Source organism: Anser brachyrhynchus, assembly GCF_964034855.1.
Source record: "Anser brachyrhynchus genome assembly, chromosome: 2".
In the NCBI taxonomy this organism is placed as follows: Eukaryota; Metazoa; Chordata; class Aves; order Anseriformes; family Anatidae; genus Anser; species Anser brachyrhynchus.
In genome coordinates, this window is record NC_137695.1 from 100,075,927 (window position 1) to 100,103,875 (window position 27,949).

The following is a 27,949-nucleotide window of genomic DNA, read 5'->3' on the forward strand; positions in this document are numbered from 1 at the left end:
CTCACCTCTTTTTGCCCTTGTTTTGCAGCTGCTGCTATGGCTGGTGATGAGACACTCAGCTGGAAAGATCTCCTCTGCCACCTGCAGAACAGGGGTATTTTATCTCCGTTCGCCGATGTGTTCTGCAGTTCTGAAGGGCTACTTGTGAGTTAAAGATTAACTCTTGGCTTAGACGCTTAAATCTGCTTCTCTATCATATAATAATCCAAGCAGGGTATCCAAATCACTACCACACCAACTCAGCAGAACTTTTCCCGTTCCCTTTCCTCTTCCTTTCCTCTCTGGCCATTCTCTGGAAGTGCCAGATCCTAGCAGTAACCTCAGCATCAGAAAACACTCAGGCGATGCTGATAAGTATTGCTGCTTTACAGAGGTTTTTTAGAGGAGATGGATTTTGTTTGTTGCTTTTATTTGGAAAATGGAAAGGAAAAGTGTAGATTTCTCTAAAGGGGAAAAGTTTCTCCCAGGCAGCAATATTTCACTCTTTGCCCACTGAAGAGAAATAACTCACTGTTTTTCTAATAAATTTTTCTGAGCTTGTCTGCTCATTGGTCTGCAGTCAGATAAACACTGGTTTAAGAAGATCCTTGCTCTTTTCATAGAAAAAAGGTTCATAGGAAAGAATAACAGGAGGTACAGATGAGTGCTGAACTACACATGCTAGCATGTAAGCTGAGCTACTAGTCTGGTTCTTAACGCCCCTAAAACACAGCAAGTACCAAAAGGAAAACCACAATACACATAAAGAATATTTACTATATTCTGACTTGCTGGGTGTTGTACCTACTTAGATGGGGATATTTTCATCTTTTCGATGCCATATCTTCCATACAAGAGGGCCTCTGAACTTATAGCAAATTTCTCATTTTAGGTGCTGTCCTTATGCTTCTTCATCCATTTTGGAAGTGCTGCTGTCCCCATGGTCAGATTCAGTACTAACATTTTGTATTAACAACCATCAATCTTGCAAGCAAGGTCCTATCCCAGAGCATTACAAAGACCTTTTTATTTAAGTATTTTTTCATTTGTTTAAGTATATAAAGCTCATTTGCAAATGAATTCCAAAGTTGGGGGGAAATTAAATGTTTATTTGCATTTAAAATATTTCTATTTTTACATAAATCCTGCCTTCCTTTACTTTACAACTGTTTCTCACTGGAGTTACTCCTGACTTACAATACTAGGTGTAAGATTACAAATAGGTCAACTAAATTTGTAGTCATTTAACTGCCTATTTATCACTTTATACTACTGAAAAACAATATGATTGCTGGGAGGAAGAGTGATTATTACTTTGTAACTTATTATTTCTTTGCTAATTGCTCCTTATTTTATACCTTATAACTCGGAACAAGGTTTAGAGTCCACAGTGTAAGAGAGTTATTGTTTGATGGTCGTTATCCCATTTATGGAGTATCATAAACATTGACAACATCGTTGAGAAGCCTTTCTACATACGGGCGGTTTTATCTCCTTCATAAAAACACTGTGATGGTAGCTTATTAACTGCAAGAAAGGCTAACCTATGAGGACAGGTAAAGAACTCTACTCGAATAGTTTGGCTAAATGTTGACACAGATACCTTCTCCTTGGAATACAGTAAGTGTTTAAGCAGGAAGAAATTAGTTACAGGAAATTAAGAGAAGAACTAAAACAGCAGGATAAAGAAAAGGAGCCCTGATGTTTTTGTTTCTCTTGCCCTTTGAAAAGGTAAGCTATCCAGGGCAGAGATGGTCTCCTGCTTTGAGTTTCTCTTACTACATTAGGACAGCAGCCTCACTCGTTAACCAAGTGTTGATGCAAATAAGAGTAACTTCATTTCAGTGGCTCTTCAGCAAAACTAGTGTGCCTTAATTGTTACCTTAATTAAAAGTATCTTACCTAATAACAGTAGTAAGTTTGAGCGAGCAAATACATACGAAATATGCTGTGGGGAGGAATACTTCATTGGCAGAGAAATTATATGATGGTTTTCAGCACTGCCTGTCACTCTCTAAGCAATTACCTCCAGCTCCAGCCGGCTATTTTTCATTTCTTGAAGGTGTATTTCAGGAGAAGTGGGAAGATATTGTAATGTCATAATCAGTGGTACCTGGTTATTATTGCAGCCTACTGTCATTTCTCAATATACCGCCTCCATAAAACTGAAATTATCCTTGTCTCCTAGTAGTGTAAATGTGGAACGGAGAGGCCCCTCCACACAACTCCCCAAAATATCTCTCCCTTTCTAGGATTTCTGTGTCTGTTCCCTGTGTAGCAGCAGCAAGCCCTTCCACCTCCTCACTCCTACCCACTTCATGCTGCAGCTTGAGGAGAATTTCCCAGCCATCATCTTTGGAGATGATCCTGACCGATGCCAAAATCTGAGACCACAATTTAAGCAGTGCTTCCCACTGCAAAAAGCTGTCAGACAGGGGAATGGGATTGCACTGGTAGGGAGGTGATGAATCCTGAGACACTGAATAAACAGTTGTTACCGGAGCATCGATAATCCCACCTGGGTATGGCTCTGGAAGGAGGTTAATTTAGGAAAAACCTTCATACCCAGGCAGCAGGTCACATAGCACTTCGTGAAGGTTACAGACTGTACTCCGTGTGAAGCAATGGTGCTTAGCACCTTCCAGGAACAGGGCCACCAAGGTTCAGGACACTCTGAAACACCGTGTTCTCACCACACAGCAGCCAGTTCAGCAAGCACTTTGTACACAGATTTCGGAGTATGCGGAGTTTAAATGACAGCCTGGGGAAGAACAAACAAGTCCCCGGTCAAGCATCTTTTCCACTTCAGTGCATTGAATGCCGGGATAGGAGACTTTCTATTTTTTCCAAGAGCAAAACTGTAAATTTCTTTAACAGTTATGCAAAAGTATTTTCAGATATTAATCACACTGAAGTGATGGCAAGAGGTTATTCCAGTCTTGATATCCTTCAGACAGCTTTGCTAAGCCAAACCACAGCAGCATTCCCCTGAGGGTGATTAACGCCCTCCCTGCAGGTGAGGCTCTTACCCAGTAGATAACTCAGTCATACCCAGACAGGAGCTATGCACTGGCTAGAGTCAGAGGCTGGCTTTACGAGTTTGTGGCATTAGTCTGATGCTAACCATGCAGGACGTGTGTTTAGGCAGCTCTTCGCACCACCATCTTCCAGAAAGAAACTGTCTGTGGGGCCCGGGAGTCAGCAGAGGCAGGAGACGAGTAGCTGAGGTGGTGGTGTGCACCGTGCCCCTCTTCCCCCATGCCTTCAAGGCTGGAGTGCTGAGGCATTAACCCGCCGTGGCACTTTGCTGATGTCCGTGTCCTGGCTGGGTGTCCCAGAAGCAGCAGCCTTTGAAGAAAGCCTGTGAGTGTTTTTCCATTGCAGCCATCCCATCTTTGAAGGCAACTTGTGAGAGTGCCAAAGCAAGCAGAGAGGTTCTTTTGTTAACAAATAAGATTCACTCTAAAATAGCTTAAAAATACAAGAACTGTTCATACGCGTATGAATGTACACATGTATATGCATATGTGCATGCAAACACAGCTTGCATCTCATGGCAGCAGATGTTACTGTTGGAAGGTCTGTGTGGCTGTAACCTCCCTGAGGAGAAGCATGAGATATTTCACAGCACCTCTCTTCTATCAAAGTGCCCCTGTTTATATTAAGGGTAAAATAAATGCTGCTAGAGCCCAGAGCAGACGTGCACGTTAAGTTGAGCCTCTGCACCAGTGATGTGTTATGCAAATCATGCCATCGACGGCCCATTTTTGTGAAAGATGTGATATCATCTCAACAAAAGCAAAGAGACAGATAATTACAAGACTGGTGCCTTTGGTTAGAAAACTAATTCATATCTAGACACCTTATTAAATGCCTGCACGTAGGCTCTGAGCCTTCTAACAAGTGAAGTGGATCCATGACAAGCGGATTAGGATCTTTGGATGAGGTGCTATAATCTTAATTACAACTTCTGTGGAAAATGGGCCCCTACTTGTTCCACTAGGATTTATAGTCTGGACTTAAAATATTTTCCCCACAGATAAGTATTTTTTGCTCTGTTACAGTCTCTCCAAGCCGAGGAGAGGCTTCTTATATGTTCAAATAGCCTTCCAATAAAAGTGCAGCATGTGCCTTGACATGGCTTAAAAGGCAGTGATGGCTTTGCATTTTATGCACTAGAGGAATCTGAACATTTAGAAGTGATGGTTTCATAGCTCTTAGCTTCCAAGTGAATCACAGTTCTGAAAATCAGTTTTGGATATAAACCATTAATCCAGCCATTAATCCTGCACTCCGAGTGCCTAAGTCCTTATATAAGTTTTGGAATTTTGGTTGAAATAATTTAAATAATTCATGAATATGCATAAAGTTTGTATCCATTCACTGCACTTCAGAGGGAAGGAAATCACATGTTGGTTACACATTGCCTGAATGACAAGACTCTTGCAGTTAAGATGAGTAACACAACCCTGGCTTTGGTTTTCATCTTTCTGAAGAGGGTTTTCTGCTCAGGGCCCCGACTACAAGGTTATAGTTACCTACCTTTGAGAGAAGGTGCTGTCCTGCAGGTGGTCTCTTTCTGCCACGCTGAGCTGAATTTGAGGCATCAGACAGCCCTCAGCTCGCTCCCTTAGCTTGCAGAGCTGCCTGACTGCTTGGATCCCCACCTGGCGCATCCCCACCTGCTGCAGGGCTCCAGCCTCTCCTGCAAGGCTCTCACCCAACTGATTAGCATCCAGGCCCCTTCTGGGCTCCAGCCCTTCCTGCCACCGCCATCAGCAGCTTGCTCTGAAACCTAAAATTTGGGGAACAGAAAGCAGTCATGTGGCCAAGCACAAGGATGTGCGAGAGACAGAAGGACAAATACTGAAACACATCAAAGGAAAAAAGGAAAACTTTTCTGCCACAGAGACGATGCTATGCAGCCAAAAGGGCCAAACATATCCTGGGCTGCTGCTAGCTGGTCAAGGGAAGGGATTGTCCTGCTCTGTTCTGGTGCAGCCTCATCTTGAACACTGCGCACATTTTCTGGCGCTACAGTGTAAAAAGGACATAAATCTATTATAGAGCATCCAAAGGAGGGCTATGAAGATGGTGAAGAGTCTAGAGGGCGAGACTTATGAGCGGCTGAGGTCCCTTGGTTTGTTCAGCCCAGAGCAGATGGGGCTGAGGGGAGGCCTCATGGCGGCCTGCAGCTCCCTCACGAGGGGAGCGGAGGGGCAGGCGCTGAGCTCTGCTCTCTGGGGACAGCGACAGGACCCGAGGGGACGGCATGGGGCTGGGACAGGGGAGGGTCAGGCTGCGCATTATGCCTTTATCAGAACAAAACCTAACATTGTGGTTAGCAGTTTTTTGTAGGTCAAAATTCTGGATTCCAGAATAGCACAAAAACTTATTCCTCTTGTGCTCTTAACTTTTCCATGGCACCTCCCCCCTTTCATGCTATAGAGGTTAGGATTGCTTTTTTTTTTTTTTTCCCTTCATGTTGATAGCTATTGGAAACTGGCTAGGCAAGTAGATTTCTGCAACAAAACCTACCTGAGAAGCACAAACAAATTTTACATGTAATTTAGGGCAGGTAAATAGGGACTGAAGATAATGGCATGATGAGATGCACCCAGATTTCCCAGCACATTTAGAGAAGCCCAGATATATTTATAATGCCAGCCTTTAATCTCCCCATTGGCAAACAAGTCAGCTTTCATTTATCTGATCATTCACTGTTGGGGCAAAGGAAAACTGACTATTAAAAGTATTGTCAGAGGCAGAACAGGTCTCCATTGCCAAAGCAGTAATTACGTGAAGAACTCATCTGTAGGAATCTGTCACTGGAACATGATGGACATAAGAAGATGAAGTCCAAACTGTCCGTTTTGTATCTTATGTGGGTGATTTCACCTGAACACAGGGGTGCCACAGCTACCTAAGGTTTTTCAACAGTGTGCAGCATTCCCCACCACATGTAAACACACCTGTTATCTATCTAAACTTGCTCCTCCTTAACTAGGAAGAGAGAATATACTCTGTGGAGATATTAAAAAGATAACTCATTTAGCTGAGGCTTTATGGGGATTCTGCAAGAGAGAAGCAAGTTTTTTCTCATAAATAGTCAAATTTCAAAGAGCCACATCTATAGCAAAATAAATAAATAAATAAATGTGTCAGCCTGAAGTAGCGCGGCTGATTCCTTTTGAATTATCTCAGCATGGTGTCATTTTATCCGGAGATTTCATTCATTGCTGTGACTGGTAATTGGGCCCTAAACTGGATAACAGATTTAGTGGGATCAAGCTCTCAAATTCAGAGCACCATGAAAACTTAGTTTTTCATCTTTAAACTGAAAGACAAATGGATGTTATCCAGGTGACACATGCCATTTTAAATGCTGAAGTAAGGAGTTTACAGGATAGGAGTTTTTGGCATTTGGTGCATTTCTTGTTAATATTAAGATACAAGTCACTCCTTGGCCTTGCCAATCTTGAAACTCTGAATATTGATGAGTCTGAAAAATGAGTGACAAAGCCAGAAAATTTATGCATCATTTGCCAATATCTGTTTTACCTGAAGTAACCAATTCTCCCTATTTATAGACTACAAGAGGCTTTTGGCTTTTTTTTTTTTTTTTTTTTTTTTTTTTTACCATTTAGCTATGTTTGCTAGTTTTGATTAGCAGAATAATGTAGAAGGTTTAAAGGACTCAGGATGACATGCAAATTATATCAATACAGATAAAAGCATATTTGGAACAGATTAGTTACTATCCCTACTTTTTCATTATATTCTTATCCAAAGTGTGTGAAATTAAGATTTACTGTCTCACTCTGTTACAAAGCAAGAGAGTTTCCCAACAATTATATTACAGGTTGAAATCCCTGTGCTCTGTACTTTTGATTTAGATCCAAAAGTAAAGTAGGCTCTCAGATTCATAGAACACTCTCATCTTATCACTCCAAACTCTTACATTCAGTAATTGCAAAAGACTAATACAGTGTGCCAGAGTGTTAATTATTTTTAATGAAAGCAGAGTGCTTTTGAATTTAGATGATTAGAAACAGGTACATACATCTAAGTGTATGAACAGATTACTAGGTACCTCTGTATATATTAGCCTCACTTCTGTGAGGATGTCTGTGAATTTAAGTGAATGAAAAGACTGCCCCATTGGAGACTATGTGCTATCGAAAAAAGTAAGTTAGTATTCCAGATTCCTTGGTTTTAATTTTAGTGTTAAGTCTCGTTATTTTCAGAACCTTTCCTCTACATCCTTAAAGAGTTGTGACCCATCAGTGGCAGAGATTGAGTCATTAAAACTTTCTTCCACATAAATCAAATTACAGGAAAGAGATAGCGGAGTATTTATTACTGAAGCTCTCTCAGCTTCCTCTAATGAGGTCAGAGAAGCTGAGCAAGTTTTACATTTGGAGCAGATAATGCTAATCAGCTGTTACTGAGCACTGCTTCAAGGTGACTGCTGTGTCCCACTAAATCTGTCATATTTGCTCATAGATAGTTGTGGAACTACAACGCATTAAAAAAGTGAAATGTATCAGCTTAAATATTAATATTTTAGGTTGATGACTCAATTACTTGTCATATCATATAGGAACACTTCCACAAAGTGAGCAATGTAATACAGGATATTTTTCTATTAATTTAGAACTCAGTACATCCCCAGTGCTTCCTTTTCTATGGAAAAAAATAAACTCAGATGTGTTTGCTGCTCTTTTGTGTATTTCTGTTTTAAATCAATGCATGAATTTTCAGTTAAAAACATTTGATTTTCCCCGTTTCTCAAATCCCTCCTCAAAAATCCCTTTAACTTTAAAAAAAATAAAGACTTCTGAGTGGATTTTTTAAGGGTAATTAAACTATCATCTATGGGTATCAGACAACTCCACATAAAGCTTCCAAATATTACATGCAGCTCTACAAACCTAAAGTTCATAAACAGACAAATTCCATTAAACACCATTTCCAGATCAGTGCAAAGGAATGTCAGCAAACTAAAGCCCAGAAGCTAACAAGTTCTGGCTGCCCTTACTTCAGGGACACATTTATACATTTATTTATATGTTTCATACAAAGCCTTTGACTGTATTTCTGACACCCACTCCCTACCTCTTTCTCTTTCCAGTCTGTTCACATTCAAGTCCTCATTATTGACATTTCGAGATTGAAATTGTTGTGGGACTATTGATCATTGGTAACCAACATGTGCCTGAGCTTCTGAGGCAGATAGCTTTCCACCTTCTTGATATATACTTTTGAATCCAGTCAAAATTAAGACTGCCTTAAAACAACCATGAGCACCACTGTGCCTCGTTGCATAAAAGTTTAGGATATGGTTGACAATGCATAACAGGACATTTCTGAAAAACAAAGACTCAAAGCTGTGTAGAAATGAATGTGTTTAAGGTGTTTTTGTTTTTTTTAAAAAAAATAAGTAACTCTACTGTCACTTAATTAATCCTTAGCATGAAATTTAATTCCCTTATATACTTTAGCAGCTATCTTGAAATTCAGGAATTAGCTACAATTTTGCATATATGAAGACTTCAGATTTGCTAATTGCTTTTACTTACTGTCCAAGAGAACAATAAAAACAGTTCTCCGAAGACTCACCTTTATATCAAGACATTTAGCGTGTTTATTTATGTAGACATTAACAGTGGTCTCCAAAGGATCCTTCCTTAAATGCTACTCGTATGCATTGCTCACGAACCCAAACTTTACTACGGCTAGTCCTTCTGTACAGACAACTCGATTGTGATTGACCGCTGTGGGGCACATGTATTCAAACAGCTAACACAGAAGAGGTGGCTCTACACAAAGACTTTAAGTATCTTCCTGAAAACTGAACATATTTCACTCTCAAATAGTATTTGGCCACTTTGTGCTGCGGGTGAGCTTTGTTGCTACAGATTATAGCTATACACTTAAAGTTATCTTGGTGGAATTCGCTTCTATTTTTTGTGGAGACCTCTGAGGATGCAACAGGTCTCATGATTCACAGGAATTGCTAAGAAATGATGATAAAATAAGCTGTTCAACTGAATTTGTTACCTCATTTTTCAGACTAAAAGGCAGAAACATAAGAGGTCCACGGCCTGTCTTCATGATTGAGAAGAACATAAGCCTGCCCAGACAGAACGAGGACACTGCATACAAACATGCCAGCATTAACCGGCCCGTTTTGTTGGCATGCATTTTAAGCAGTCCTCAAGAAATCTCAGAATCTCTAAGGATATGCAAAATTAATAGAAAGATGAATATTTAAAAACACTAGAAAAACATGCCTTAGCATTCAGGGTTTGTCATAACCTAACGTCATGATCTGGAATGGTATAATCAAGCTAGCAGGGGATAGAATCAAAATTATCCACTAATAAGCTTTTCTGTGCAGACTAAGCGGATTCTCGGAAGAGTGATTTAAATCCTCTGCATAACTTTATTAATTATGAGGAAGATGATTTATTCAGATTGACTCCTCGTAATGTAAAAGCATATTTAACACATTTAACACACGAATCTATTTTAACGGAATGAGTTCAGATGACAAAAAAGTTGTTTTTAAGCTAATACTTTGACAGAATGAAGAAACTCAGATTCTTTATCTAGATCACCTGTTATCTCCACTTCACATTGCTTCAAGATCAAGACCACAAACATGATGTTTTTGAATATAGTCCGTCATGTAACCTTATGGAAAAAAGTTTTAATTTAGTTTCCACATCAAAATTCACTGTGCTAAACCAAAGGCGGCACCTTGTGATTGATAAGCCTAAAATGGATTGCCACACAGTTGATAATCAGAACTGCATTTTTATTATGCAGTATGCTTCCCAGTACAGCAAAAAAAATAAAGAAAATTGACTTTTTAAAAGACATTTGGACTTATTCATTTAGTGATAGTTTGTAATAGCTCTGCCTACTTTGGGTACGTACTCTCTATCAAGATGCACTGTCATGGACTTTGCTAAAACACAAAACCTAGTGAGTAATGAAATACTTGCCAGAAGTCTGCACTTCCTATTTTGCAGTAATTTCACCATGTGGACAGGTGACTGTAAAATACATATTGTAGATCTCCTTCTATTCTTGGTGTATTCTTGGTGTAAGAGAAATGAAAGTACACACCAACTTGACTTGAGAATAGCAGCATGCCCCTGACCATGAGATTTCCTGATTTCTAATCAGAAAATGAGGCTGTTATCGAACATTAGGAAACAGGGCAGAAGAATGCACCTAGCTCTTCCAAGCCTATAGATATTCTCTTTGTTGTCAGCCACCTGTCTATGAAGTCACCCTTCCCTTCTGCAAGTAATCCTATCAGGTCCCCAGAACTGATTTTCAGGTAACTGTTTCTGCTGACTTAAGTGGGGAAAAAAGTAGCTAAATGATGATATACAAACCTTCCCGCTACCTTTATTAAAACTCCAGTTTTTGAGTAAAGCAGTGTTAGGCAATTCCATCAAGTTTGTCTGGAAGGAAAATCTGGAAGGAAAACTGAACGAGAGAAGATTACATTGGGGGAGGAGATGAGGCAATGAGGAGAAAGTACAAAGGTGATCCAAGAACTTCCACGTTAGTATTTGAAGGAGTTTAGCATGGTTTGGCTAAACAGAAAAGCTCACCAATTTAAGACCATGTGGCGTCACCATGACCTCATTGCATTTGGGTCAACAGGCAATAAGCTGAGCTCCTGCCTTATTGAACTGTAACAGCCAAGTAGTAGATGAGTAAAACCAGGGTGTAAAAACACATTGAAACAAGAGTAAGCAGTAAGCTAAGCAGGCACACATTGGTACCCCTTATTGGCCCAACCAACTTTCAGACACAGATTAGAGAAGTGAATAACCCCATTCATTTTGATAGTTTTGCTTGTGTTTTCTTGTAACTAGAAAGCTGGCACATTTCTTCTCTGCTCAGAAAAATTGGAGACTGTAGCTGCTCACCTTTGTAAAGTTGTTTCAGGCATAACTCTGCCCCAAACTATAGTGAGTAGAGGTAATGAGCATGAGGAAGGAACTGCAAAACCAACAAGGATGTTTTCCAGTACTTACCACATGAGATATTTAGCACAGTGAAAATACACAGCAGCTACTTCGTCTAACCAACTCTGCTCCTGGTGCTACCTCTCCCTAACCAGAAACTGGTTTGGCAGTCAAGCCACTTCCCTTGGGAGACTTTTAATGAAAATATATTAAGGGACATTTATACAAGCGTTCGTGTTAAATGTTAACTGGAGCTGATCAACCTTTCAGTACACAGGTAAAAAGCAAAGGTGTAAAGTTCTGCGTAGAAAATACCAAGCAGTCATACACCCAGCAGATGGTGCTACAATGTTGTGTTTCACTGATGCTTTTTTTTCCCCCCATGTTTAACTGTTTCACATTTTATGTAGTGTCAAACTTCTGTCTTCTGTGAATGCTGCTATTGAAACAACTTGGGCTACTGAGAACATAAGCAAACCCTTTGTGCAGTGCACAAGCATGCAAAGATGTAGCAAACCACATTTCTGCAACAGAGTTTCCCGTAAGTCTTCAAGGAGCTAGTTTTGAAGCAGGTGATTTTGAAGCAGGTGAAGCAGGCAGACAGCAGAAGCAAGCAGGTGCCGCCTGTCCTTTTTGCCCGCACTGTCCATTCAAGCCACATACAACTACTTCTGGGGTCTCTTTAGGCTGTGACAAGAGACAGCAAGCTTTACTGTTGAGATAACACAGATTCCCAATTTTAATATTATACATCTAAACAAAAGTGAAGTCCCTGTAGTCTCATGAAGGACGCAACACTTTAGCAACTTACTCAACTGCTTGAATAGGCCCCTTCATTTTGCTCAGACCAAATCATTTTAATCTTTTTTCGCAGGAGTCTGACACTCCCCACATGATGAAATATTTCTGCTGCCTATCCAACAGGATCAGCTTCCAAGCCTCTTCCACAAACCCCTTAAGTTACTTTGCTCTGTTTTGGACATTCTTCACAACTCTGCCATACTGTGATTATTCAAGAAGTGTTGGATCTGGTGCAGTATATTCAGTGCAGAACTTGAAGAAATTAACTGGTTCTCAGAACTACAGCTACAAGTGACATTAAAACTACAAGCATGCTTGCTTTCTGAGCATAGTTCATGACATTAACAACTTTGACTGCCCAAATAAGCTTCTCTACACATTGAGAAACTAATAGCTCAGCCCATGAAGTAAATTTTTCTGATGCTTTTCAAATTCATAAGAAGATAAGCAATATGAACTCATCAGTTGCCATGCAATTATCTTCTCAGTTAAGTTACCCCCCTTTAAAGTATGAATTGTCAATTCAGTAACTGAGGAAGCTGCATTAAACATAGACTGATTGGACTGGTTATCCCATGTAACATCTTGGTCTCCACATACAGGTGACCTTTGAACATGTAAGCATGCCAGCCTCATGCACAAGCTGCAGGTTATACCAGACTCGTTCCACCATCACTGGCAGGTGAGAACCTAACAGCCCACTACCCAGTGTTTCCAGAGATGCTTGGTGCTTGTAAGTACTGACATGGCCCTGTGACATGGGTCTCAGCCTGTACCCCAGCTGCAAGTGCAAAATTTAATGATACTAGGTCTCAGGCCATCAACTTCTATAAAAAACATAAGCAAGCAAGACAGAAGTTTTACAGTGAGAACTGAAGCCTCCTTCCTGCCCCAATAGCCATCCACAATTAAGACTCCAGATTGAGCAACAATAAAAGCCAGACAGACAGGACATTCCTGCCCTCCATCCCCTAGGGAGGAAGCAGCAGATGCTGCTCTGTTTAGCAGTACACAGGACTGCACAACTGCACCATGCTCTTAAGCAGTTCCCAGAGCAAAGCATCATCACTTAAAATAGCTGCCTAGCTTAGCCTGCTACCACTGGTCAGGCAGTTGAACAAGTGAGCCTAATCCAGTTCAGACCAGCACATGTAACAGTTGGTTTTGACATAACAGCAGAAGTCTTGGAGATGAGTGTTTCCCATAGACACCCTGAAGCTGAATATCAGTCAGCAGTTGCAGTGAGTGATGCTCCTCTCTCCAGTTCCGCCTACAAATCCCACTCCCTTTCACTATCACTTGTTTTAGTGTAATGTCCTGGCTTACAGAGCCCAAACTGAACACTTTGAGCTTTTCTCTCAGTTGAGCAGGATTCTGCGACATCAGCTTCAAGTCGGCAAGCTGTTACAGAAGCAAGGCCTAAAAGTACTTCGGAATAAAAACTTTGTTTCCCAGGAAGTTTGTGTAGCCATGTTGTCCATCTACTTCTACAGAGATAGAAGAGCTCCTCCCAAGTTGCTTGAAATTGTTTACTTTTCTTCCTAAGTCATTACTTAAACCTTAGAAACAAAGAGCCAATTGCTAGAGCATGATTTATTGTCCTTTTTAGGGAGTACAAAGGCAGCTTTACAAAAAACAGCCAGTAGTCATTACCCCAGTGAATTTTGTTATAACCTAATTCACTGTAAATCAAAACCTGAAGGCAGGTATAAACTGTAAGAGCCAAACCGCTCTCCCAAATCACTCAGAAGCCTCACTAGAGCTTGAACACATTCCAGTACAGCCCCATAATCTATCACTTTGACTATTTCCAGGACCCATCCTGGAATAAGAACCTTACACTTTACTGACAGTTGTGCAATTGATGTGGCTGCTTAAGCAGCAGAGAGCAAACAGTTCCTCCTGCTTTTACAGGAAAAGTAGATGAGTACAGCAAACCACGACTTTGAAGTGATATAGAGGGGACTAAGATGCAGTTCAGGACTACTGGCCGGACCAAGAGTAGTCTGTGTCATTTGAAGCATTTAAAGAATTATTTTTGGTATACAATGTTCTTTGTTTCTCAAGTGGAACCACATGCTTCCCTCTTCCCCAAAGCACTGGAGTGTTGGTAGATTGGTAGAGAAGGGAAGCCGTAAGAATTGACAGTTGATGCTGTTTCCTAAGAAAATTCAGGCTTCTGATTCACAAACCAGAAGGCATCCAGCTTAGTCCTTCAGCTGGGAAACTTCATAGAGGTACGCACCAAGCATCTTCACCCCCTGGATGTAGTTGTACCTGCAGGGAAGATCACTTCCATTAGCATGTCTTAGCCTGCGCTGTTTCACCAGTAGCTGTTCACTTTGCAGTATCTGTCCTATGCAGCCAACAGATGCTACAGGAACCACTGCTGCAGGACAGAAATGCCACCCTTGGGGAAGGGGAAAGTAGTCCAGCTTTGACAGCAAAGTACAAAAGCATTCTAGTTTCAAATGTGCGTAATCAGAAGTGGTAATAAGGTCAAGATTCAGCTACAGACCAGTTACCACAACCACCCACTCAGTCATCCTCTGATGAGGAGTTGCACTTTGCCTTCCAGAGACTCAAAGAGCCCAATCCTCCTTGGTCTTCTCCAAAATACTTGAAGACCCACAGTACAACTCAGTGTTGCAGAGATAAATGTTCTTACCTATTTAGCTTCTCATTTTGAGAGTGTGCACCATCATCTGCAGCTCCAACAGGAAGCAGCATGACATTCTTGCCTGTTGCTTCTTGAAAAGTAAGGGTGACAGGAATGCTTCCTCCCTCCCTTGTCAGGTCTGGATCGACTCCAAAAACTAAAACAAGGGAGATACTCCAGTCAGTTTGGGGTTGCATTTGTTTTTCCAACAAATTCTTAGTGCTGCTTAAGCAATCAGGTACCAAACATTTCTGTATGGTGCTGGCCAAACAAACAGCTCTTATTTAGCCATACAAAGATCACACAATCGTGGAATTTTACCCCCAAAATTGTGTTGGAGTATTAGTGGGGTTTAGTTCAAGCAGTTAACACTACCTGAAAGGCATTTGTACTCCAACGGAAGTTAGATTTGCTCTAGTTCACCTATTATAACTGATTAAGAAAGACACTAGAACGCCTAAGCTTTGAGGACTTTGGCTAAACAAATGGTCTCGACTGCTGACAATGTCATCCTTACACAAAAGCAACACTATACCAAAAGGCTTGTTTCAGTATAGTAGGAATGAGCTTGAGAGTAACTTCCCTTCTATCCTGTACCTCAGAACTAAGTTTAAGCACTGCAACTGAAATGCTTAGTTACTTAGTGAGCCAAATCTACTACCTATGTGCAGACAACCATAAATGTTCTGCAAACATGACTTCTGCAGTATTCCTCGAGGCACTGGAACAAGAGCTCTTTATTCTCCCCAATACCAAGCGGAAAACCCACTGACCTGTCTTCATGGCCCTCCTACCAGCCATGTAGTGTGGATGGTCGAAGTCAGACACCCAGGGTTTCCCACCATGGCCTAAGTACACTTTGAATTTGTTGGGGCTCTGCAGCTCTGCGAACTTTTTGTTCAGGTAGTCTTCAACCTATAGGAAAAATTGAGAAGTCTTACTGTTATTCACATGAGCACCGGTGAAGACAGTGTATTAAAGGCATATTAGGAACTTGCAGGTCACTACTGCTGTACAGCAATAGCTTTTCTATAGCTATTTCATATTATTACTATGTAGCTCTGTGGTCAGAACCTCCCTTTAGGCAAGTAATAGCATTACTGTAAAACAGTCAGCCATTATGTCGGACTCTTACACTTTTGAATATGCTCTGGTGGCAATGCAAGTGCCCTGCAGTTAAATCAGCTTTCATTCTTGAGCTGTCTTCAAGTTAGATGAAAGAAACTGGACATCAAGGCCACTATTTCAACTCCCTCAAATATCTGAGCTCAGGTGCAGAACATGGAAGACCGTAGCAAAGCAAACAGAACTGCTTCAGAAACCAGAAAACTTCTCCCAGACACAGAGAAAGGAAGTCTAGAGACTGTTGCTTTGAGACCAAAGCATCTCAACATACATGCTTTGTGACTTCTTCAGGAGTCATGTTTGGCACAAGCCTGATTGAGAACTTGCCAATCACTTTCCTAGGAATCACAGTCTTTGCTCCAGAGGCTGAGAAGGCTCCTTCAATTCCATGGAGAGACAAGGAAGGGTATCTCCACCTGTGCATAAGGATATCTCTCTGCAGAAGAGAAGACAAAGATGCAAGGTTACATCAGATTTGACAGAGCTCCCCCAAAGTAAATTCCTTCAATCTATTAAAGACTTGCAAGTAGTAGTTCTTTCTCACATGGTCAAATGCACCTCAGTCATGATCACTCAGTTAAACAGCCATTACTCCTGTTAAGGATGCATTTTGATGCAACAGCTGGCTTCAGCACCTTAAGAGATTTTTCTGTAGCCCTAGTTCGGCTTTCTCCCACTTCTATGGAACTTACAGGATAATCAGTCTGCTTCCAACAAGGACAGGAATACCATTTTAAGATGCTCAAGAACTACAGGATGCACACTAGAAGCTCTGGTCCGCACTGCCTCAGGTCAGGCAGGTACCTTCAACAGTCACATGCTGACAGATTACAATTTTTTTTATTTTTTAAGTCTCTCCATTGCAGACTGAGGCACAGTGGGCTCCTTTCAGCTATTCATATTATCATCTGCACTAAACTGACAGAACTCTGGGTTCATTGACATAAGTACTACTGCCTACCATCACTAGGCCCTTTCAGATACACATTTCCTCCTTGCTGCCTTGGACACAGTTGTGTTGAATTCACACTGCCAGTGTACTGGACATTTGTGCCCTCTACAGACAGCTACAGTATCTCAAAACTGAACTGCACTGCAAAGATTAGGGATACTTACAAAGTGTGGGCTTTAGCATTAAGTTTTTGTTCCAGGTACAACCTGCTTCTAATCTCCTTTCAAGCTGAACCATCACTGTCCAAAATGTTCAAGCACATTGCTTCTCACCTGGAGATTACAGCCTTCTTGTATCTCCCCCTTAGCCCCAAGTCATCTATTGCATGCATATAGCTTAAAACTCTGTAAACCAACCCAGGATTTCAGTCTAGCTAAAACTGAACAGCTTTAGTGCAGTATCTTAAGTGACAAGCATCTTACCAGCTCCTCCTTACAAGTTATATTTCATCCATTACTTTATAGGACGAGGCTAAACAAGGAAGCCTGTGTGCTCTCAGTTGATGTAAACCTGAGCATGCAGAGACAAGACTAAGGATATAAAACTGTTACTTAGGGCTGCTTGAGTCGAGCCTGAAGTCCTCTCCTGACAGTACTGTGACGGAAGACAGACCTGCACATGTAAACTTGTCCTTTACAACACTTTTAGCATTTTATGATAGATGCATTTACATCTGTGGCTTATCTCTGTAAACTTAGTGTGCAATACTTACACCTTTAGACTCAATGCAGTTAAAAGCATTTATTTGGACAACTCACAGGATGACAATTCGAGAAGTACAGACAAGCATTTAGCAAACTTGAGCCTGGACAAAGATTTGGGCAGCTACCTAGTTCATGCCTACAAGACAGTCTTTGCTTGCCAGGTCTAGGAAGATGCTCTGCACATCAACCTTAAGTTCACAGCCACCCTGTTTTCTCACCTTATGAGAAGTCCTATCTACAAACAACTAGATTTCTGATAACCCACTGCACTTCCCACATAGATGCAGGAAGTCAGATGGTTTGTGTACATGCGGTATCTGACCTCTGGAAAAGTTTCTCCTGTGTTAGCTGTTCTTATCAAGTCTTAAGAGAACAACACTAGATAAGGGAAGTTCTGTACAGATTTGAAGTGTTCCTTATGCACAGCACGGAGCAACTAAGGAGCAGCTTTAAAGCTGCCTAGACTGCTTGCCCAAAATACAGGATAACCTACACAAAGTTTCCAAGCACACAACACTTTGCAGAGGAACTGCAAGTATGAAGTATGCAGTCAGCTGTGCAGTATGAGAAGTTACCTTCAAGGCAATCTCATGATTTTAAAGAGATCACATGAATTCCCTGCCTACCAAATTACTTGGTAACTACACAAGAGGCTTGCTTGTCTTCTACCAACCCAGATGTCTGAACAGACATAACCAGAGCAGACAGCAATACAGAATACCTTTGTATCATGCAGTAGTTTTGTTGCTCCTACATCTTTTGCATATTCTTTCAGGTCAAAATCAATCTTCTCATATAATGCCAGCTCCTCATCAGTAACAGATGCCACTGCTTCATTAATGCCTGGGATGAGGATTTTTCCTTTCTTGTCTATAAGAGAAGCTGTAAAAAAAAAAAAAGCACTTAGGATCAGCATTCAGCCAGAAAAGATGTCATTACAGGGAGCACTTTCTATGGGTGGTAGGAGTCAGTTTTCTGAAAATCTACAGACTTAATAAAAAAAAAGGCCTCCACCTCCCAGAGCCTGTTCCTCTAAGCATGGAAGGCACTCATGGAATTTGCAGCTATCCAGAAATCTGCACTTCCTTGCACCTGGATTCTACTGCTACATGTTTAGCTGGTTGTTTGAAGGCAGGATTGCCCAAGGAGTTCAATATGGCATCTGTAGAAGAGTTTGCAGGAGAGATGATTTAATTAACATTCAAGTTTCCAACAAGATTTTAGGAGAAGCTAGGTAAGATCTTCCTCATATTTCTCTATTTAAGGGATCTGCCTGTTTTAGGAATACCTGGCAAACAGCTTCACAGTTTATGGCTTTGCTAGTGTACACAGTCCTTAGGAACTCCTCATTGCTAACTCAAGCTTTAATGGGCCTTACTCCCACTTCAGATGCATTCAGTGAAACCTGCTTTCTTACCCATTAGAGCAATGAGATCTGTCATGGCCTCATGTACTGAACCACCATAAACTCCAGAGTGAAGGTCCTTATCACTGCATTCAACCTGGTTAGAAATGAAATTCAGGTGAATCTTACCATGGAGACATTAACAATTGCACAGAAGAGATCTCTATCTCTTTTTTGCTGCATTTTAGGATGCATCTATTTTTGAATCCAGATCACTCAGTTGTATGTTAAAGCACGTGCTTTTTATCACTCTGAAGTGCAAGCCCTTAGTATACTGACTGTTCCAACCCTGGAGACTTGTGGTGACTTTCTTCACCCACGGAAATATCTGGATCAAGATATCCATGCAATGAGATAATCACCCAGTGAAGCTGCTGGATAGCTGAAAGATCTCCCTTCTACCCAACTATCATACAGGATAGTAAAAGGAAGATATTTAGATAATTACAGTAGAACCTGTTCTACTCAGTCAATTCTACCTTTTCTGAAGAAAAGCTGTTGGCTTGGATAACCCGGAGCTACCACTCATCTTCTCTAATAGAAAACTCAGCTCAGTAATACTGTTTTGGCAGTGTATTCCAGAACATACCTCTATGAAGTAGTAGCAGATACCCCTCAAGCCATAGGTGATACAAGGCTTTTTCTTGCCTAGCCAGTAGTTGTCAGAAATGCAAACGTAATCAACATCTTTGAAGAAAGTGTCTCGCTGAGCAAAAATCAATTCATCAAGGCCTTCTGATCCCGATTCCTCCATACCCTCTAGGCAGAACTTAACATTTACTGGAAAATCCTTTGAAAATGAAAAAACACAGATTAAATATGTGAAAACATCTGATTCCTTCAGTCATCAGTAATTCTGATCTGCGATGTACAGAGCAGAACAGAGGACAATGGTAACTCAGTTTTGTGATGGTGGAATCTGGTAATTATATACAAAGTAAGTTTAAGTGCAGACTGTGCTTAAATTAAGGACGCTTATGCCACTCTTTATTTGATGGTATTCAACCTCTTCAAGAGTTTTAAACAAGCTCTAGAACAACTGGTTCCCAATCCTCTTAACTGGGGAAAGCCTTCAGAGATCAGTTGCCAAAGGTAAGTCACAAGGCTAGAAAATCTAATATTAACCACAGGAATCGCATGCCACAGTAAGCATCAGAGCTACCTCGTCTGACCAGTCTGCCATATTCTATGCCTATGCAACACTTGAGAATTGCTAGTTCTTTACCCAAGAGCAACTGGTCTTACAAGATGCTCAGGATATCTGCTTTATTTCTGATTGCACTTTTTCTTTAACAGAAACAAAGATCCCAGGTTAGCGTTACCAAGTTAAAAGCTCTCCTCAGAATTCAGTGGCAGTGAGACGTTAAGCTCTGCTGAAGGCCAAGCTAGTTATGTATGACAACCTCACATGAAAGAGCACCTTTGATTATTACTCCTGCTCCATATGTATTTTCCTTCCTACGTATTTCATTAAAGCAAAAACATTTTAAGTGCAAGCCAAGCATCCACAAGACCAGCTTTCCAGAAAGACAACTCAACCCTACCGGGAAGTCAGGGAATTTACATGACTGTTGCATCATTCCTCCAGTCAGCTGAATAAGCAGCCTTGCCTCAAGGCTTTGTGGCTCGGATAACATTTATTGCTAGACTCAGCTGTATGTAAAAAAGCAGAATATATATTGGGCATATACCTGGTTCGTTTGTTGATAAGCCTCCAAGGCATTCAGCCAGGCAAGCACTGGACCTTTGTCATCTGTTGATCCTCTTCCATACAGCTTCCCTGCAGAAACCAGAGATGAATTAACCAGTAAGGAGAAAAAATAAGATGAATTTTGTCATTTCTCACTTGCAGAAGAAAGCATCCTTTCACATACATTTTTTAGCCCTGCTTATACTAACTTTCACATCAGATTCTTCTGAAGTAGCAGTTTCCCTTCCCATTTTACACACCAGTGCAGTGGGATAGGTACAGGACTGCAGCAGTTCTCCCACAAAGCTACCCATCTCTTCCCTGAGCAGCCCTCTGCATAGAACAAAGGCCTAGAAGAGATGCAACTGCCTCGGGCTAAGTTATTCCCATACCCTTTACAATAATTACATTTTCCACAAACACTTTAGTAAGGGTATAGAAACAAGACACCTCTTTTTAAGAAGTCTATTCCATATTGCTTCAATTCAGTAATTCTTTATTTTGAGAATAAGGCTTTAGAAGCTAGTGACTAATCACTTCTCTGGCACCCAGGAAGGACTTCAGCCAAAGACAAGTTTTGCAGGCTGTGGGGAAGTCCCAGGAAACATAGCACACAGGATCACAGCGAAGGCAGATTGTTGCAATAATTCATTAGAACTGTGACTATGAGCCCGATGTGGGAGATGTAACCACAGTGCCAGAGCAGGCCATGGAGCCTGCAGGGTAAGCGGCAATTGGCAGATCCACCTCCTGCACTGCCAGGCTGCACGGAGATAAGCCACAGCCTGAGGCAAGTCTGGCTCGTGCTATCAGAGGAGATAATCTGACTTAGGGACTTGGACTCTGTTACCCATTACCAAGTGCCCTGCTAGAAACACTAGTTACCACAGATGCCTCTTCTTGGCAATGATTAACGCTTACACAACCAGAGTGGTTAATGTCCCTCTATTTGTATGACCTTTGGCTCTCAACACTGAACAAATGAAACAAAGAAGGGGCTGTTGGTAGCACCAGATTTAAACCAGCTTTTAAGAAAAAGTTTTAGTCTGCTCTCGGCTACATGCTATTTCAACAGGAGCTACTGCTTGATTTCTTCATCCCCACTACAGGAGACAAACACTCCTCCAGGCACTAGCTGTGACTTCTGCGTACTCCTTGTAGCACAGTACACAAGCACAAGGCAACCCATGGAGGCTGCTGTACCGCTCCTGCCTCCAGACATAAGGAAGCAGCATTGAGCTCCTGACCCCTGTAGTGGTACAAAATCCCAGCCTGACATGACTTCACAGGCTGCAAGTTCTGAAATGTACAAAAACCCAGCTCTAGGAGGCTTTCTGGCAACATGGAGGTCAGTAAGATTTGTTGTAGCTACAAGAGAGCATGCAAGCACCGCCTAGAATGTCAGGAAAAAAACACAAGCCCTAAGAGCAGCTGAGATTTTACATCTCTATTGTTTACCATTTTCTCCTGCATCTTTTCCTCACTGATATTAAATAAATGTTAATTTCTGATCTTATTCTCCTCTGACATTTCTATCCAGGGTATGACTTCAGAACAGTTAAACACTACACATGTTTAAGAAGTGCTCAATTTCAGAGAAGTCCACAGCTCTCACCATCTCTTTCTACCAGTGTGAAGGGCTCACTATCCCAGCCATCCTCTAGTGCCGCCGGCTGAACGTCCAGGTGGCCGTAAACACACACGGTCTTCTTGTGTGGATCTGAGCCAAGCGTTCCCAGAACAATTGGAGGCAGAGGGATCTCTGATCCATCAGGCAGCTAGAAGTAGAAGGCAGGTGTTTTTAAACACAAACGTGGAATGTCAGTGGCACATTTTTATCAAATGGATACTTGAATGTTATGTCTATAAGCTCATAACCTCTGCAGACAGATAAACAAAACTAAGCTACTTAAACTGACTGCCAGAAGCAGGATGTGCCAGTGAAGGTGTTACAGAACCACATCAGAAAAGTTTCTTGACCATTCCCCTAACAGTTAGGGTTTCCAAGCCTCTCAGCACTCCTTTTAACCACTCCTACACCAGATTTTGGCAGAGCAAGCTGTCTACATGCCAAACTGCCATATCTAACGCTTACCTAAGCATAAGTGCTGAAATGCTTTTAATAGTGCATTCTGCACTGCTTTTCACTGCACTTTCATCCTGTCTACATTACAACTCTCAAAGACTTCCTGACAGTGGTATCACCAAGGACAAGTGCCTAAACTCAAAGTCTGTGTAACAGCTGTATTTCTCTGCCTACTGTTAAGCAACTGGCAGGGTAGTGCTGATGAACTTCGTTCAAAAGTTCAAAAGCTGAATTTAGCTTAGTTCTTTGGAGTACCCCATAAGCAATTATCCCCTGATAGTCTCAGTCAGCACATATTCCATTTTGGTGAACGCATGCCTAGACATTGTTCAGCAGATTAAAATCAGAATCAGCTTTGACTTCTGGGCTCCAAGTTCAGATTTTTATCAGCGGGTTACACGATCTTTGGCCAGCTGCAGTTTTAAGTCATTAAAGCAATATTGCCAGAATTTACAGTTACAATAATCAGTACTCGGTACAAACTGCTGCACAGCAGTAAACCACGCTGGATCAGGCAAGTCAGCCAGTTGCTTTACCTTGCTCTTCACTGATATGGCAGCAACAGTTCTTTCCCAGCAGAAAGTTACACTGATGACAGGAACAAGATTGACTCAGTGAACTGAAACACCCGTGACAGGATTTTAGGCTGTGGTTAATAGAGCTAGAATTGTCCTACAGATTCTCAAGAGCCTTCTCCTCTCAAGAGGGGGCATGAAATGAACCGCTGTCCTGCTAGAAAGAATTGTATTCCAGTTGCCAAATGCAAGAACTGCTCAGAGGATCCTGACATACTTAGATTTCCCCCAGCAATCATTAGCACCAATTACAATAACCATCTTCTAAAGCTTGCAAATGCTCCCGATACCTTTTGAATATCACTGACCAAATGCTAACCTAACAGCTTTGGTGTGGGTCTTATTCTGTGAAATATAGTGACCGGGCACTTCAAAGGAGAGCCCAGGAGAGCGGATGGTTTCTTCGGATGAAGCTCTCGCTCAATCACATTTCTCGGGTGAAGAGAAGCGATCTAGACAGCCAAAAATAAGGAAGGGATTCACCTATGAAGTATCCATCTCTACCTGGTAAGGAAAGAGTGCAATCTTTTGCTAAATGTAATAGCCTTCTAGAAAGAGCTGCCTAGAAGTCTTTTAGACCTGAAACTTCTGTCAGCATCTTCACAGCCTATGGGCCTAGGGGCCAACACCAGCCTGGTGTTAAGAATGTCTAACATTTCTTTGCTGGTGCTCTGTTTCTGCTCGGTCAGAAAGGTATTAAATACATTTAACATGTAATACAACACAATGATGTAATTGATGTGGATCCCAAAACTTTTACTAGTAACAGCAAAGGTCTTAAAAGGATGCTCAGACTGGGTGGCAGGAAAGACTATCCCACACCAAGAGGCTATTGCCTTTCTAGGCCACTACTCACAGGACCCTTGGGTGGTGATCCCGACCAGAATATCATCATACCTCTAGGAATTAGTGACCCACACAAGAGTTGGCCTGAGTACACCCAAGCTTGTGCTGTGACACACAGCTTGGCCTTCAGGCCTGCATCATGCTGTGCACATCCCTTGGCTGCGGGATAAATTTAGCCAGCTGATTGTAGCTCGCAAGGCAGTTCCTATTTGGCACTGGCAATTACACCACCTGCATGTCCTTGTCTTTATCTAAAAGCACAGCAAGAAGTTCTCATGTGAACATCCCTTTTGTTTGCCACTGAAATCAATGAACAGAGTTGTTTTCTTTTTAAACCATTACAGAATTTTCAAAACAAACCAAATGGGGCAACATTTCCATGGAGAGAATCTGCACAGCTAAACGGATACCTGTTAGATGCTGCATGGTTTGGGTTCCCAACATCTGAAGGGACATACAACACTATCCTCTTTCATTAGAGTAGCAGCTCTAAAATAACATTTTAAATAATCCTTCACATAGTCTGAGTGCCTTTCCTGCTGCGATCATAAGAAACCAGCACACCTCCTGGTGCAAACCCACCTTGTCTTCTGAACAGACGTTCTGCTAAGCTGCCATGGGGATGCTCACGTACCTTTTGTTTGCCAATATCCATAAGCTGGGTTGTGCCTCCCAGTCGCTCAATATCCTTTGCAGCAACCTCCATCATGCGTTTGATTTCACCCCTCTTCTCTGGCCATGCTGACACACTCTGGATTGCCACCCACTCCGCCAGCCGCTGTGGGAAGATGGAGAAGGTACAGGTTTTACTACACATCATTTATGGCACAGGATGCACTATAAACATCAAAATTCAACTAAAATTTTAGTGAAACAAACTTGAGGCAAACCAGCTCTGTCCTCTCCTCAAAGGAGTACTCTTAACACTCAAAAGCTCTCTCAAGTCTCCCTTTCCTACAGTTGCCCTCCTGCCCCACCAGTGTAGTGCAGTCTGCAGATACAGAAGGTAGACTTAAGAGTATGGCAGCATATTTTGGTTCTCTAGTTGCAGCTCTTTAGGCATCCCAAACCAGCTAATGTCTACCAGGCTTCTCAGGCCTCCTTAGCTCTTTCCCACGTGACATCAGTGAGAGGAGAGGAATTGCCTGGCAGTTGAGCACTTGGCATATTTCTTGTCTGGTAGGTGATAGTGCTGTACAGCTGATTCCTTCACAGGTTTGGGTGAAGGGAATTACAAACAAGGTACAATTAAACCATAGGTTAAATGCCAAAGTGTAGAAGTTAACCATCCCTTCTGTCCCTCAACATGAACAGTTTAATTTGAGAGAACTTTATTCCAGCCTTCTTTATATTTCCTCTCCCTTCTCAAAAGAAAAGGGATCTAGCCTGGCATTCAGGAGCTATTGGTGTCAGAAGTTTCCTACTTCAAAGTCACTTACTGATTGCATTACACATTAATAGAGCATTTCCTATTAAATCTACTGTGGAGACTGAAGTCTTTGAACAGAACTAAACCTTAAACAGTTTTCTGTCTTGACCCAAACCAGTCATACCCTTTGTCTGATCCCCCTCCCCGCTGCTACTTTACTTTATTATAAATATTACACAGGTGTAACTCAAGCTTGAAGCTGATCATCTGTCAAGTTTTAATATCCCACGACTGTCTGTATCACAGGACAACACTGAAAAAAAGCTTACCTTAACATAGAGGTCTTGGTGATCATCAATGTATTTAAAGAGGGTGTCGAGAGCAGACATCTTCTAAGCAGAATGCTGTTGCTGCAAATTCTGTGACAGAAAAATAATTTAGCCTTCAGAAGTTTAAGAAGCGATGACTTCAGAAGACTTTCACCTTTCAACTGCTAACACCACACACCAAGCCATGTGAATATAAAACTTGAGGCCACTCCCTCCTTGGAAATCTGAGTGAAGTGACCAAAAAGCAAATCCAGCCTCAACAGCACTGCTTCTGCCCCTCCCCAAGCTAACTCTGGAAGCTGCAACTGAGCAAGCTGGTCTGTAGAGATATTTCATGACTTCACTGCAGAAGCACAGGCAAAATGTTACTCAACTGAAACACTCTGAAGATGCACGTTATGGTATGAGTTGAACTAGTGGTGTGCCATAGCTTGAATAGTAGCAGCTAGGTCCAAGTACAACATTTTTATTTGACCTCCTGTGCAGAGCACTAAAAGCAGGCGGTTTAAGAACTGTTTTACTCACCCTTGAAGTCCTAAGCTGCCACTCAGCCTTCCAAGGGAGGTCAGGGTGAAGCCACGGGAACAGAAACCACCCCCAGCAAGCTACCAGCAAGTGGTCAGTGCCTAGCTCAGCACTACCACTTCCTTGTTCTGTTTTTTAGTTTCAGCTGAAATTCACATGAGAAAATCTAAGACTTATTCTATCTTCCTTATCAGTCCAAAAGGTTTGGTGCTACAGGAGACATGCTGTCCACTGAACCAACAAAGCTTAAGCTTAGTTCTCAAGTTAGAACTAAAGCTACAGCGCCTCCTCCAAGTCAGGAAAAAATGAGTTTTACAAGCAAGCCCCTGGACCACAAGCAGAACCCCAGCACTTGTGCACTATGCTGAACAAGTGTGCTCAGCAGCACCAGCTGCTGCAGGTCAGGAGTTTGTTCAGTCAGCTTAATGCCACAGCCTTTAAGCCTTTCCACTTCCACACAGAAGTCACAAGGCAAGTATTTCGCTGTTTGTTTTAGGATTTCTGGAACAGCTGACTACTCATACATGACTGAAATGAATACTACCAGGTTGTCCCACACAGCATACTACAATGTAAGCACATTCTACTGTCCCAAATCTGTGAGACTTATAGAATACATTTGCTGTCAAACAGGACTGTATTTACACAGATCAATGATGTCCTTTTACTCACTGGAGATGGCTTCTGTTTTGCCTTGCCATATGCATAACGGGATATGGCCATAAACAGCATAAACACTGAATTTCAGGCACCAATTAAACTCAAATCTCTTCCTTTTCATGGAACACTAAACTGAGAAAAACTAAACTACTGGATCACTCAATCAGTCTCTAATAGCCATGAATGGGTTCAGGCCTAAGAAAAACAGTGCCTTTAACAGGATTATATAGGCACTACCAGGTTAAAGTGACACTTCTGAAGCCCAGTCTCCCTAAAGAAGCCATCATCCTCACTTACAGCTGAAGCTCAGGCAAGATTCAGAGAAAGCAGCACACAGGCACCATCGCTGTACCCGACCCTCTAACTCTGCTGACCAGTTTCTATAGCAGCATCAGGACTCTAGCTTCACAGCAGACATCAAACAAAAGCTGTTATACAGGCTGCTCTTCCGTCCAACACAAACAAGAACTGCGCTACTTATTGACTTGGGGACTACTTTAAGCATCACCTTGAATGTAATTAAACGTTCCTAAAAATTCAAAGGGGCATTGAATCATCCCAGTCTGCTGAGCTGTAGCAAAGGCCTGTCCCAGAAAGCTTCAAACCTGGGAAGGCAGACACAGCTTGCTGCACAACACCAGGCTGGGACATAAGCTCCCCCGCCACCCTTTTAAAAATTAGGGTTAGCATCTTCTGCAAGTTCCTTGGACTAGAGAGCACGTTTGTTGCCCACATGCACGACGCTCTGCACCTCCACTTCCCCCGAAGCACCACAACCTTTCCCTCACGAAGCAAGACACCGCGGCGGTGCCGCAGGCCCTCGCTGCGCAGGGACAGCTTCTCCCCCCTTACCCGCAGGCAGGGCCAGCGCCGCAGCCGAGCACCTCTGGCCGGCCTGCAGCGAGGCCTGCGGCCCTCACCGCTCCCTCTGCCCTCCGCAGCCCCCCGGCAGCTGCGGCACGGGCCCTGCTCCTCGGGACGGGCGCGCCGCGAGGCTCCGGCGCAAGACGTGGGGACGCGGCCGGCCAGGCCCCGGGCCGCACCCCCCGCCCCCCGGCCGCCACTCACCGCCTCTCCGCGCCCCGGCTCCTTGTGGGAGCCGCGGCGGCTGCGGCGCCTTAAATACCCCCGGGAGGCCCCGCTCCCCGCGCGGGCGGGCGGTGGCCAATGGGCGGGCGAGGAGCGGGAGGCTCGAGGGTGTCGCGCGGGTAGGGGCGGGGCCTGTCGCGGGAGGGGGCGGGGCCTGCCGC

The 27,949-nt window shown here is 42.5% G+C and overlaps 2 protein-coding genes and 1 long non-coding RNA gene across 5 annotated transcripts in view; 1 reads left to right on the plus strand and 2 right to left on the minus strand.

Moving 5' to 3' along the window:
• Positions 1-72, minus strand: part of CNDP1 (carnosine dipeptidase 1) — a 16,232-nt gene extending 16,160 nt beyond the window's left edge. Inside the window, exon 1 of the mRNA XM_080581102.1 lies at positions 6-72. The gene's annotated coding sequence lies outside the window, so the exon portion shown is untranslated. The remainder of the gene's footprint in view (positions 1-5) is intronic.
• LOC308190127 overlaps positions 1-13,643 on the plus strand; it is a 17,453-nt gene extending 3,810 nt beyond the window's left edge. Inside the window, exon 2 of the long non-coding RNA XR_013946923.1 lies at positions 29-13,643. This is a non-coding gene — a long non-coding RNA (uncharacterized lncRNA). The remainder of the gene's footprint in view (positions 1-28) is intronic.
• Positions 13,353-27,949, minus strand: CNDP2 (carnosine dipeptidase 2). Of its 3 annotated transcripts, none has more exons than XM_080581105.1 (12): positions 27,768-27,949; positions 25,515-25,604; positions 24,451-24,594; positions 21,925-22,087; positions 20,311-20,399; positions 19,209-19,409; positions 18,632-18,716; positions 17,936-18,096; positions 15,830-15,994; positions 15,207-15,348; positions 14,443-14,590; positions 13,353-14,051 (listed from the first exon to the last, which is right to left on the minus strand). In XM_080581105.1, the coding sequence occupies exons 2-12, from the start codon at positions 25,572-25,574 to the stop codon at positions 13,982-13,984; spliced, it is 1,428 nt and encodes a 475-aa protein (XP_080437231.1). In that variant the 5' UTR covers positions 25,575-25,604; positions 27,768-27,949; the 3' UTR covers positions 13,353-13,981. The 3 variants fall into 3 exon arrangements, with proteins under 3 accessions (XP_080437231.1, XP_080437232.1, XP_080437233.1); XM_080581106.1 differs by lacking the exon at positions 27,768-27,949 and adding an exon at positions 27,552-27,695; XM_080581107.1 differs by lacking the exon at positions 27,768-27,949 and adding an exon at positions 26,040-26,253.

What these genes read in the sequence shown, in the direction of transcription:
- CNDP2 (XM_080581105.1), bottom strand. Translation starts at nt 25,574, where the DNA reads ATGTCTGCTCTCGACACCCTCTTTAAATACATTGATGATCACCAAGAC. An exon ending in CTGAAGAAGTCACAAAGCAT is followed by an intron (nt 15,349 to 15,829) that starts GTATGTTGAGAT and finishes TTTTTCCTATAG; the next exon opens with GTTGAAGACTACCTGAACAA. An exon ending in TAGGAGGGCCATGAAGACAG is followed by an intron (nt 14,591 to 15,206) that starts GTCAGTGGGTTT and finishes CCCTTGTTTTAG; the next exon opens with TTTTTGGAGTCGATCCAGAC.